Source organism: Tiliqua scincoides, chromosome 3 (genome assembly GCF_035046505.1).
Source record: "Tiliqua scincoides isolate rTilSci1 chromosome 3, rTilSci1.hap2, whole genome shotgun sequence".
NCBI classification, from domain to species: Eukaryota; Metazoa; Chordata; class Lepidosauria; order Squamata; family Scincidae; genus Tiliqua; species Tiliqua scincoides.
In genome coordinates this window covers 66,282,021-66,295,716 of record NC_089823.1, presented here as the reverse complement: position 1 = coordinate 66,295,716, position 13,696 = coordinate 66,282,021, and the positions used below count along the sequence as shown (strand labels likewise).

The window sequence follows — 13,696 nt, the reverse complement described above, 5'->3', positions numbered from 1 at the left end:
ATCCAAACATTTTCCTGCTAGATTAATGGAAGCTGCCAAGTTCTTCAGCATTTTTTTCTAAGTAAGGTCGCAGGAGACAAGAGCCTCTAGGCAACTCCAGACAAAAATGCTGCATAAACCAGATGCAGAGGCTGTCAACTTTCCTGCTCTCAGGGAATGGTATGAACTGAGGGCAGGGAGGACGAGGAACAAGTGCTTCCAGTAATTAAATTGCTCTTGGACCAACCTCCTCAAATAACAGCAGTTTAGCCACAGTTCACTATAAATGCAAAGGATTATTTGCTATCTGCATTTTTTCCTGTATGATTTTTCCAATACAGAATGGTTCACTATGAAAGTCTTGTGGCACCAAAAAGATTTAGCAGATTTAAACCTATTAGCCTTCAAAACACCAACCCTTTCTGCCTGTTTGCTGTTAACAGACTAACAGCCCAATCCTATTCACACTTTCCTGGGAGTAAGCCCCACTGACTCTAAAGGGACTTACTTCTGAGTAGGAATGCCTAGGATTGGGCTGTAACACTGCTACCTCGCCTGACACTGTTCAGACAGGCTCTGAATGAGAATCTATTCTAGCAGACTATATGGGAGACCCTTGAAAAGGCTCAAGGACAGTAACATGTCCTTCAAGGGAGGGCACCAGGATGAGGTCTCTTGTTATCTGGTGTGCTCCCTGGGGCATTTGGTGGGCCGCTGTGAGATACAGGAAGCTGGACTAGATAGGCCTATGGCCTGATCCAGTGGGGCTGTTCTTATGTTCTTATGTGTGAGCAAAGTCCAGAAGGCAGTGAATGCTTGAGTATCTGGCCAGTGTGGGCAGGGAGAGAGAAAAGCACTGGCATTTGTCAAAGAGTTTTGAAAGTTGAAGAAGCTTCAAAGGACTGGCACAAAAGAAAAGCACTAGAGAAGCATGAGAAAACATGCAGATGTACTTGTGGGAAAAGGCTGGGCAAGCAGTCAATTGGGGAAATATATATAAGGGAAGAGTGGAGCATGGTAAAAGGGAGATTGCAGATCCTATTACGGACATTATTAATCTTAACAGAAATACCATCTCCTCTCCTACTTACAAAGGTATGGAGGGATGTCTGTTGAGGCTTGCACCAGAGAAGAAATTACCAATACCTGCCACACTACGAGTGGTTGGCAACCTTCAGTCTCGAAAGACTATGGTATAAGCCTACAGCACCCAGTATTCCCAGGCGGTCTCCCATCCAAGTACTAACCAGGCCTGACCCTGCTTAGCTTCCAAGATCAGATGAGATTGGGCATGTGCAGGGTAACAGTTGCTGTCTCGAGCGTGGCAGCATAAAGGCCCTACCCCAGCTGTGGGGACAAGCAGTTTATGTTGGGCTGAGAGGAGAGGAGAGCAGGTAGGGAGGTAACTGGGCTTGGAACTGTTCTGGGCACCAAATCAAAAAAGGGGGAGGGGAATAAACATTGAGTTGTTCCTTCCTCCATCCACTTTGTCAAGTCCCTACTCAGTGCCTACCTCACTCAAAATTTATTTTTTTACCGTATTTCCATCCTGCCTTTCTCCCCCTTTAGGGACCCAAAGCGACCCATGGAAAGAGGAAAGCTTGGAAAGAGGAAGGAGACACACAGCATAAAAAAGCCACCATATAGGCACAATCCCCAGTCACTTGTCTTGAAACACTGGCCGCTGTAAAGGACTCCCAGTGTCATGTTCCCTACATTTATACATTCCTCCATGGATCCCTCCTGTTTCCAGGAAGACACACTCCACTGTTTAAGACCCTTTTGTTTAGGGAGCGTGCATTACTAGTTATTTTCATATAATCATAGCATACTTACGGCTCCACAGCGAGTAAGCAAGACGACAGTTTACTCTTCGATAAAACTGCTTGTTTATAGGCCAGAGGATTAACGTGCATAGCTGGATGAAATTAATGATGAGTCCACTCACGACGAAGACAAACCCAATCAGGAGGTGAACTATAAACTGGGTCTTCAGAAATGCAATTAAGCCCATGATAACCACTTAGGAGCGCTTGCAAGGCCCTTCACTCAGAATAACCGTCCTACAGAAAGAAGGAAAGAAAAACAAAACAGTGCTTGGCAAATAATTTTTTTTTATTGAGTCAGTCAGTCAGTCAGTCAGTCAGTCTGTCTCTCTCTCTCTCTCTCTCTCTCTCTGTCTCGCTCTCTCTCTCTCTCTCTCTCTCTCTTCAAAAAAGAAACTAGAGAGTTATAAAACATATTTTCATCTCCAGGCTAATTCCACTCAGGTTTCTCTTGGCTGTGGGTCAAGAGTTGGTTAGCAGTAGCATTTGCAGTTAACAGTTGGTTAGCATGTCACAGACCGGTTCCAAACAATAGTAACAGGAACGCTTGATAGCAAGGATAACACTCCAATTCATGTGAACCTGCAGTTCCCAAACAGTAACTTGATGTTGCAAAAGCCCTAGCTTCTGAAGTCACAAGATAAATGCTGGTTTTATATCACTGGTTCCCAACTCATGAACTGTGGACCATAGGTGGTTCGCATGACCCTGCAAAGTAGTCCACAAGGTCTCAGGAACAAAGATTGCCTTTAATCACTTCCAGCATCTTGCTGAGCGAGTACTCCCTCAAAGACCACCAGAGAGGGTGGAGAATGGACTGAAGCATCAGCTGTGGCTGGTCCATTCTCACCCTCTCTGATAGTCAATGGGGAGCACAAAGCTTGGAAGACACATCCCTGTGGATCACCAGAGAGGAGAATGGATCACCCGCATCTGCAGCTGGCAACAAAAGCAGCAACCCACTAATTGCTTTAAAAAAAAAAATCTAATAAATTTCCAATACATCTCTAACTACAAATTTAATTGTATTTGCAGGGGGTTGCAATTTGTATTTGTTGGGGGTTGCATGTAGTCCATGAAAATTCCAATTTTTGCATTGGTGATCCATTGGCTCCTAAAGATTGGGAACCACTGTTTTATACGAACAGGGAACAAGTGCCATGTCTAGGCTAGGGGTGTGTATAGGGGGACATTCACTAAAAGGTATGCTTCACCTTCCTTCACACAATGTTGAAGAGAACAGTTAAAGGGTACAGAGAGTTTGCAGCTAGCAGTCCATGAGCCAAATAAATGCCCCAGAGTTGCCAGCCCCTAGTGAGGTATGAAGGAAGCAGGGGTTGTAAAAAAAAAAAAAAAAGTGACACTTGCTTCAAGACAGTGGGGGTGGGAGTCAATGCCACGTTCCCCTCAAAATTACAGCTAGATAGCTATATAGATGCATACAACTAGTTGCTGTTCAAGTCACAAAATATACGATCAAGCAGCAGGAATTCTTCAGCATTTTACTATTGTAAACAGGGACACAGGTGCTGAGAGGGGTATGACTGGGGTACAAGGTTGTGAGGCAGGCACATGTGCACTCACTTCCAAATCTTATAAGACAGGGGTGGAGAGCACTGTTTGCATGAAAAGTGGGAGGGACAATTGTGATGGTGGTTGGTGCACCAAGCTTGTTTGGTGCCAGTTGGTTGATCTGGATCAGCAAACAAGTAAATGACAGATTAAAATACAATATTAACCACTTTCGAAAGCAGAACAGAAAAACCCTATTTTAACCTGAAGGAATACTGTGTGGAAAACTTATAGGTCTCTAGGAGTGGGACAATCTAAAGTTAGCACCAACAATGGGATATTTAAGAACTGAATGGGTAGATGCATGGATTAGACAGACGGATAAAACAAGGTTAAGCAGTATGGGTATCAACAGAGACATGCAGTAGGGGGAGTACTGTGTTTGGATAAATAGTAAGCCACAATCTAGGACTAAGAGGCCCTAAGGATAACAACTACATTCAGGAACTACCGTGTTTGTGGAGAGGGCATCTACAAACTCACAGCAATTTCCAACCTCTTTCATCTCATGGCACACTGACAAGATGCTAAAATTGTCAAGGCACACCACCAGTTTTTGAATAATTGACAAGGCACACCACGCTACCAGTGGGGGAATCACATCCCCCAATAGCCCTATTAAGAAATGACCCACCCCCATGGCACACTGCAGATCATCTGCAGCACACTAATGTGCTGTGCAGCTGTCATATAGCATATATGGAAGAAGACAGGAGAGAATGTACCCTCAAGGACATGATTTGAGACCCCGACTGCCCAATACGTGACCTATGAATTAAGACGTTCTTCCTGCAGTGAAGTTCATAAGATTTGGTCAGAGACGGCGATCCCCAGTTTCACTGATGCAAAGTCCAGAGAGATGGAATGAGAAGACTAATCCACAGAGGCAAATTTCTCACCTCCCAATCATTTGTTTCCAAATTAGCTTGCTTTTCAATCATTCCATTTAGCTGACATTTCATGTCATTAATGTCAACATGTAACCAAATTAGAATTAAATGTGTATGTAGCACAGATGCCAGCTTTGCTGTTGCACTGAACCTGTGTAACTTGTGCAGTCCAGCTCCAGAACAGGAAGGGGAAGCGTTTGACTGAGTTATTGAGATGCCTCATTTAAGTGCAGACACAGACTTCCTCTTTCCCCTCCTACTCTGGAACAGGAGAGGAAAGCATGGGGACCATGCTCACATGCCTCAGCAAAGTTTAGCCGCAACCAACCAATCCCCACGCTTCTTCCTCCTGCTCCAAACCAGGAGAGTGAAGCTCAGGGGTTGGCAGTTATCCCATCAAAACCTTTCTCTAGCTATCTTACGACCACTTTAGACTAATTACCCTCCCTTCTTCCTGACAAAAATAGCCCTAGTTCTGCAGAAAGCACTGCTGGATCCCACCACCAGGGTAGCTTGCCTATTTGAACTGCAGAGGTCCTCCCTCTTTCCTGCTCTAGTCAGCAGCTTCTCCAGCCACAGCAGCAACACCTTAGCTCTCAGTAGCTCCTGGGCAAGGCAGTCACACACCAGTCTCCAGAAGTCTCCAAACAAACGAATGAACGAATTGACTGGTCAGTCATTCAGTCAGTCAGTTCTCCTTCCAAACTCTCCCCCCCAACCTTTCTCCTTCTACTCCCAACACCCTTTAGCAATGATCCTTTCACCTTTATCCTTAAGGACCTCATTATCTCTACTCAGTTGCAGCTGTGGGCCAGACCCCATGGCAAGCCAAATTTTTAACCAAAGACTGTCAACACAAGGGTTCACTGCTGACACCATACGCAATGTTCTCAAGGGAAATCTTCCACATTTCCACTACAGCAGTGTATAGGGGAGGTATCCACAATACGCCCACTGCATGCAGTCAAAGCTTGCTCTGCACCCCTGCCAGAAGGTACCAGCCAAGGGAGGGGGTAACACTGTGGAGGTCTGCATATGACAGCACAATATGCAAGAAGACTATAGAACATCTTACAATTTAGCTGTCCTTCCCCAATTTAGATGCTTGTACTCCAAAACTCAGAGCCTAATTAAACCTAGAGGAAAACAATTCTGCTTAAAAAGAGATACACAGTTGACTTTTCAGTGGTGTGTGGACACCCACCTCAGTATGCAACAGTACTTGAAGTTATCCTTATATGCATTCAGACAACCAGTCACTGAATGCAAATTAATCCAGTCAAACTGCTATAAATTACACTTTATTTTTACTGCATTGTTTCCTGAACTACCTGGTACTAATTACTAAGTCCCAAGCGTGGGGATGGATTTCCATCTTTTCACCTGAAAACATTCCTATGGTGTGTATTTTTTTTCTTTTCTTTTGCAATATTGTCTCCATTTTGCTGCAAGATAAACATTTCCTTTGTTATAAAACAGAAGCATCCTTTCACTTTCTGCAACATCTTGCACAGGCTTTCCACCCATTTGTCAACGCACGTGAGATTACCTCAGATGACGACTGGGTCGCTCCTGCTATTACCTTAATTATTACTTTTCAGCACATACCATTGCTCCCTCTGGGTGTGCTATTTAAAGTTCAGAACAATAGGAAGACAGCAACTGGGTGGTAGAGGGAAACAGAAGACCTCCATAGGCATGGAGAAGTAATACTGGAAAGGATTAGACAAGTAAGAGAGCAGGAGTGAACAGCAATCAAGTATAATTCGTTATTTCCTCACCCCCAAAAATTTAATTTATAGATTTCAGAAAATTGCCCAGATAATACTTACATTGACATATCTGGAAGAAAAAAAAATGCTGCCATGCCACCATAATCCTCACCCTGAAAGAGTGCCTGACGGTTGTGGGCAGAATGTGAACTAACCCTTAGCTTAGAAAGAAATTTCTCTCATTAATGCTCAAATCAAGTTCTGGAGAGTGCCTAACAGACAAGTTAGATTTTTGCAGCCATGTATTGAACCATAATTTCTGATTCTTCCATTACGCTGCCCATTTCTGTATGGGCCACATCTGCTGCTGTGGCTGCTGCACACTGCAGGCACAAGAGAGGAACATGTTGTACACCTGACAAGCTCTGCAACTCAAGAATGGCTTCATCATTCTTAATGAAAAATGATGAAAAAAATTCATCTTTTTTTTTCTTGATGAAAAAAAAAGGTTCTAGTCTTCCAAGCTAAGACAACACAATGTCATTCTGCAAGTAAATTCTCCTCCAAGACCAAACATTTATTTGGAAATGCAAGAGACAAACCAACTCCACATGCACAGCTGCTGTTACATCATGTTCGGAAAATGGAGCGCACAGGCACTTGCTAGGGAAAGGAGGTATCTTCTCTACAGGCTTCCACTTTGCTGAACAAGAACCCTGATCACTGATCTGTCTGCTCAAAATTGTAACCACTGGAAACTCAAGTCTAATCTCAAACTGTGCCAGACCATTGGTCCATCTAGTTGAGTACTGCGCCTGGAGGGCTCCCCCAAGTCTCAGAATGCCTAATATGGTGGGGGAAAAAATCATAGTTTCTCTTGGGAAACCGGAAGTGGCGTTTTTTCACCTCCTAGACCATTCTGAAGCCCACAGAGGCAGCAGTCAGATGCGTATTGCCTCTGCAGGTATCAGAAAGCCCTACGGAGGAGATTGGAGCACAGCTCCGGTCCCTTTTGGAGGGCTCAGAAAAAGCCCAGTCTGGCTCAATGCGGGTCCAAGGGACCCACACTGAGCCAGTTCCATGGATGAAAAATTCTGTGGATAAACAGGCTCCACCTGTATATGCATCACAAGATAAGGTTTGAGGGCCCCAAGGCAGCGGTAAGTCACAATCTCTATAGAAAGGATGTCTTCAAGAAGCTCAAAAGATATATAGAGGAGTCTTGACAAAATGAATGAAGATGAAATAATAGACTAGGGCTGCAATCCTATTCATATTTTCCTAGGGGGTAGCCCCATTGATACAATAGGAGTTACATCTGAGTAGATATGTATAGGATTGTGCTGTAGAAGCCATAAGGCCAAGTGATGGCAGAGGCAGCTGTTTGCAGGTATAATGGGCCCTCCTTATCCATGGGCTTCATAGCCATATATGGTAGTATCATCGGCCCACTGTATATGAAGAGCATAAAATGTAAAAAGGGAGTCATAGAAATGAGGAAGAGTAAAAATTGGGGAATGGAGCAAGAGAGGAAAAAAAAATGAGCCAGTCAAAGGGGGTTGCAAGAAACTAAACTGAAGATCAAGGCGAAATGGAGAGGAGAGGCTTTCTCTGTGGAATAAAGAAGTGCACTCTTAAGTCACCTCTGAGATAGTTTCTTCAAGCAACAGATTTCTGAACTACTGTGTAAAGAAGAGGGCAGCGTTTGTTTCTTTTTGGCTTTTTACTTCAGGAGCAAAATATATCTGACGCACCACCAACTGCCACTTATTTTAGGTGGCGGTAAGTTACCCTAAGGAAAAAAAGAGAACTTATTAAAATCCCTTGTTGAGTATAAAACAGCTTTTGCAAGATTTTAGGTTCATTTGGCACATGTTACAAAGCAGAATAAAAACCAGAGGTAGAAGTACCACAGAAGTCAATAAAATTCAATCCATTATTAAGCTTCTCCCTGAAGGCCAAGCTAGCTCAAGTTGGGTAATTCACAGCACAGGGCACATCATCTTTGAGATGATTTGCAGTGCAATCCTATACAAGTTTACTCAGGAGTAAGTCCCACTGTGTTGAAGAGAGCTTGCACTCCGGTAAGTGCGCAGAGGATTGCACCGCAACTTGTACACTCACCTGGGAGTAAGCTGCATTGAATTAAATGGGAATTACTTCTGAATAAATGGGCACAGTACTTTGTTGCAAACTGATACATTTTCTAGAAAATGACAAAAAAGAGCAATACTATTAAGCATTATGCCATAAATATTAATAAATATATTAATACTATTAAGCATTATGCCATAAATATCTGGGAGAGAAAGACAGTGGCTAGAAATTTGTACATGCAAGGAGTGTGTGTGTGTTCTATCCATCCTAAATCATTGTAGAAGGACAAGATTGGTGAGAAAAGGCAGGAAATGGGCAATCTTCCTAGACACATAGGACCCCCCCACAACCACCACCAAAAAACAAAACAAAAACTCTACTAAAAAGGAATAAAAGCTTTCAGTGCCCAAATACCTTCTTTCATAAACAAATAAATGCTCATAAATATTTATAGCATTACCATGTGTTTCAAGCTATTTAAATATGGTTAAATAGCTTCTTACCAAGCTACAGGTTCCAAAAAACATTTCAGGTTTATAAGAGAGAGATCTACCGCAAGACAAAACAAACATTTATTTTGGAAACATGATAAAATGAAACCTGCTTGTTACAGAACTCAATCCATTTTCAGTTTGAGCACTCTGCTAAAAAGGAGTATGAACATTTGAGAAATAAAATGCCAATTTCTAGTTTTCTGCATACTTCAGTTTGGATCGGAAAGCAGGAGATCAAGAACATCAGCCAAGTGAAATGAAAAAGGTCTGTATGAATTATCAGGCCACAGCTGAGTAAGGCCACAATCCTATGCACACTTTCCTGAGAGTAAATTACACAGAGGGACTTACTTCAGAATACACTCCCCAAGCATTGTGCTGTTAATCAACCCCAACTGCATGGTTATTAGAAAAATTTTCCCAATACATTTCAAAGACCGTGGCAGAACAACTGGGTCACATTTGTTTCCAAGGTTAGGTATACTCCTGAAAGTTGAGCATATGTTAGAGGTGGCACTTTTGCATTTTCAACTGCTTCAGAACAGAGTGCATACTTAGGACCTCTTGCCAAGGCATAATTACTGCCTTACGTGATTCTGAGAATGCAGTCTTGTTTAAAAACCTGAGAACAGGTTTGCTGAATTGGATCAAGGTTTGCCTAAATCAGCATCCTGGCAAGACTCCAGCAGTAAGCAAGCCTTGGGCGCTAGGAGGACCATCAATGGACTATGCAAATCCAAGTAGCTCGGAGCTGCTCTGATCTACCCAAGACCAAGGTTAAGATCCAACACAAGCTGGATACTGGCACCACCACCACCCCCATTCAACCCCTGCCCGCCCACAGACCCACCCTCCTTCCACCCCAGAATGCCTCCTTTCCGCCCTCATGTCCGTCCCCCCCGACCTTCCATTGGCATGGCTCAGCAGGCACAGGCTTACCTTTGCACCAGCCCTGCAGGGCTTTGGCCAGTGTCTGGAGGCCTGCTTGATCTCTCTTTTGCAACACTGTTGGGCCGGTTCAAGGGCTTGTGTGGCCCCTCAATTAAATTCAAAGAACACACTATAGATACAACCCTTGGTACGCACTTTGAATTCTGAAACTTTAAGCATGAGATGTGGTGAGCCAATTAAGTAGGAACTATGTTCAAGTCAACAGAACTTCCCCACTCCTTCCTATTCACTGTAGTCCTCCCTCCCTCCATCCACTCCCCCAAATCTGCTCTTTAGAGCTAGCAACTTTTTATAATAGTGTAGAATGGACAAATTCTACACTATGAGGATGAATTTGGCAAAATCAGGGGTGTAAGTGTATTTCTACTGTCAAGGGACCTTTGAATATAACTCTCAGGATCCAATTTAAATGGACAAGAGAATTATTAAATTAAAATACATACATACATGGATATTACATGGATATAGATCTTATATATATGATATGTAAGAACATAAGAACAGCCCCACTGGATCAGGCCATAGGCCCATCTAGTCCAGCTTCCTATATCTCACAGCGGCCCACCAAATGCCCCAGAGAGCACACCAGATAACAAGAGACCTGCATCCTGGTGCCCTCCCTTGCATCTGGCATTCTGACATAGCCCATTTCTAAAATCAGGAGGTTGCGCATACACATCATGGCTTGTAACCCGTAATGGATTTTTCCTCCAGAAACTTGTCCAATCCCCTTTTAAAGGCGTCCAGGCTAGACGCCATCACCACAAGGAGTTCCACAGACCAGTCACAAGCTGAGTAAAGAAATATTTTCTTTTGTTTGTTCTAACTCTCCCAACACTCAATTTGGGTGGATGTCCCCTGGTTCTGGTGTTATGTGAGAGTGTAAAGAGCATCTCTCTATCCACTCTGTCCATCCCCTGCATAATTTTGTATGTTTCGATCATGTCCTCCCTCAGGTGCCTCTTTTCTAAGCTGAAGAGGCCCAAACGCCGTAGCCTTTCCTCATAAGGAAGGTGCCCCAGCCCAGTAATCATCTTAGTCACCCTCTTTTGCACCTTTTCCATTTCCACTATGTCTTTTTTGACGTGCAGCGATGAGAGCTGGAAACAATACTCCAGGTGTGGCCTTATCATAGATTTGTACAACGGCATTATAATATTAGCTGTTTTGTTCTCAATACCTTTTCTAATGATCCCAAGCATAGAACTGGCCTTCTTTACTGCCGCCGCACATTGGGTTGACACTTTCATCGACCTGTCCACCACCACCCCAAGATCTCTCTCCTGATCTGTCACAGACAGCTCAGAACCCATCAGCCTATATGTAAAGTTTTGATTTTGATCCATGTATGTTTTTATTTTAATTGAAAAATTATTTTATCCTTTTAAATTGGCAACTTATTTTGCCATTCTTAATTTTCAAAGTCCTAGAAAGGCATAGCCTTCAGTTAAAAAAAGCGCAAGATATATTTCAGAGGTATATTTTATGAACATTCGGTTTGCTTTCTTACAGGACAGAGTGGTCTTATCAAAATCCCTGCTAGCAAGTGCTTCTGAGGCCATAAATTGAGGGCACTGCTCTCAAAGACCTCCTTGAGGATGCACTATCTCGGTTTTAAGGAGAGAGGAATACATTTTTCCCCGAGTGCAGATAGTGTACATAAACACAAATTCACACAGGCCCTAGTATCTCAGATTAACTCAAAAGGGAGGACTGTGGATACCAACAGGAACTGTGGTACAAACATAGGAGTAGGTAGTTCCAGATTCAGGAGTAACAGTGGCTTGATGAATGTTAATTCCACTTGAGGATGTTTGATTAAAATAAATACAAAAGGAATAATGAGTTGCATTCAGAGATGCCTAGGAATTCTGTTACAGTGATAGTGGAAGATTCCTTGCCATATAAAAGTAAAGGCGCAATCCTACCCTGCGCTGGAATAGGCAAGCCAGGAAGCTTGTGCTGTATCCAGTGCAGGATAGGGGCCATAAGCTGATCAGCCAGAGGCAAAGGGAAACTTTCCCCTTACCTCTGGGAAAGGCACCCTTTTCCCTATGGGTCTCCTCAGACTTGCGCCACCTCTTAAGGCTTGAAGCCACTCCATTCTCCCCAGAAATGGGGACTGGGATCCAGCATAACTGCTTTTGACATTTCAGATGTGTGAGGACCACATCTCTCCATACCCAATGAAATAATATTTCATGTACGTTTCAAAGATGCCATCAAACCATCTCACTCTCCTGCACCCCATTTTTGAATAATTCTTTCTCCACAAGTGAAAAATGAAAAAGAAATGTTGAATTAGAAAAAGATGAAGCAATGAAGACAACCTTTACAAACCTGAAATTCTAGTGACTACTTTTCTGATCCTGATGGATCCATACTGCAAGGAAGATTTTAACAACTCAGAAGTCCACTTCTAAAAATATACAGGCTACCAGACAAATCAGATGTTGTACTGAATTCTAGGACACTCCTAACTTGCATCAGACTTCATTAGTGAGATACGATTTCAGACATCTAGGACTCCTTACAGAGCAACCGATGAATTCTGAAACATCAGTCATGCTTATTCAGTTTTTTATTCACAAGCCTGAAACAGTCCCATTTTCACTAGTTTTTTCACTTCCAACACTTCCATGAAAGTCTACCTTACACACCCACGAAATAAGAGAAAATACAATAAAGATGATCTTCTACAAGCTATTTATCCAGAAAACAAATTGTGAATGCAAATTCTACAGTGTTTGGGTCACTTTCTAGTGGTAGTTCCAGCAATAAGACAGTGGAAAAGTTAGGCTGGTGCCATGACCTATTATAAGGTCCACTAATGCTAGACACATAAAGAGTGAGCAAGTTGTATTAGTGCAAAATTCCTTCTATATTTTAGCACCAGATCAACCGTTTACAGTTTTTGTTCATTATTCTCAGGAACAAAATACCCCTATGCTGATGGTCCAACTCTGCTTGTGGTGAGGGACTTGGACTGCGCTAAACCACTCAAACCCCAGCCATCCCTACAGTTTACATGTTAAAGTTCACATTTATACTGGGGCCTGTGTTGAATACCAGTTGCAGGGGAGCAACAAAGGGAGAGACAGATGTCTTTCTCTCCTCCTTGTAAGCTCCTCAGAGGCAGCCGATTGGCCACAAAAAGGAACAGGATGCTAGACTAAATGGCCTGATGCAGCAAGACTCTAATTATTTAATGCAGTGGTTCTCACACATTTATCATCAGGACCCACTTTTTAGAATGAGAATCTGTCAGGACCCACTGGAGGTGATGTCGCGACTGGAAGTGACATCATCAAGCAGGAAAATTTTTCACAATCCGAGGCTGCCATCCTACCCACTTATCCAGGAGAAGTCCCACTGACTATCATTGTTAAAAGAGTATACATATTAGCTTGTTAAAAGTACAGGCCTTTTACTTTTATTCCCTTGTACTTTCATTCCCTCAAATGCAGTCCCATCCCATGAGAGCATCAAGTCTAATATATTAAAATAAAATATTGAAATGAATGGGGACCCACCAAAAATTGGCTCATGACCCACCTAGTGGGTCCCAACCCACAGTTTAAGAAACACTGATATAATGTATACCCAGAAAGTTAAACATGTGTAGGCTCCATTTCAATCTGCATACCACAGAAATCAAGGTATATGGATAGTGTGAAGGAGGGGAGGTCTACACACATTATGAATGGCAGATGAGACCAGGGGTGATCAGGTTTAATAGGCATAGTCCTGATCCCCACCATGCATACAGCTTGGCCATTGGAATAGAATTATTATTAACAGGCTACAAACCAGACTGTCAGGTGAGTATCCAACCTTTTAGAAAGGAAGTTTCCAGATGTGATCTTTTTTGTAAACACCAGCTTTCACCCTCACTTACAGAGTACAATGTATGGGAACACAACAGTTACGCAGGTATGCCTAAACCCAACTATTTCATTCTGTCCAGAAATGTAATGGATCAGCATTTTCAATCAGACAAGTTGCAAGCCAAGTGATGGTCTTGATCACCTTTTTGGAATTAAATATTAAATATTAAATTTTGGATTAAATTAAGAACTGGGACAAAGTCTGCTATTACTATTATGTGAAGCAGCACTGCCAGTGAGGTTGATTGAGCAGTTGCATTGATGCATGCCAAAATGGTTGCAAGATCA

General features: G+C 42.8%; 1 protein-coding gene and 1 pseudogene across 3 annotated transcripts in view; both read right to left on the bottom strand.

Annotated features, from left to right (window-relative positions):
- AGPAT3 (1-acylglycerol-3-phosphate O-acyltransferase 3) overlaps positions 1-13,696 on the bottom strand; it is a 94,171-nt gene that overhangs the window by 25,933 nt on the left and 54,542 nt on the right. For all 3 annotated transcript variants that reach the window (XM_066621109.1, XM_066621111.1, XM_066621110.1), the window contains exon 2: positions 1,816-2,042. In XM_066621109.1, the coding sequence (XP_066477206.1) occupies positions 1,816-1,993 (178 nt within the window). In that variant the 5' untranslated portion in view covers positions 1,994-2,042. The remainder of the gene's footprint in view (positions 1-1,815; positions 2,043-13,696) is intronic.
- On the bottom strand, positions 1,178-1,294 carry LOC136646962 (5S ribosomal RNA; annotated as a pseudogene).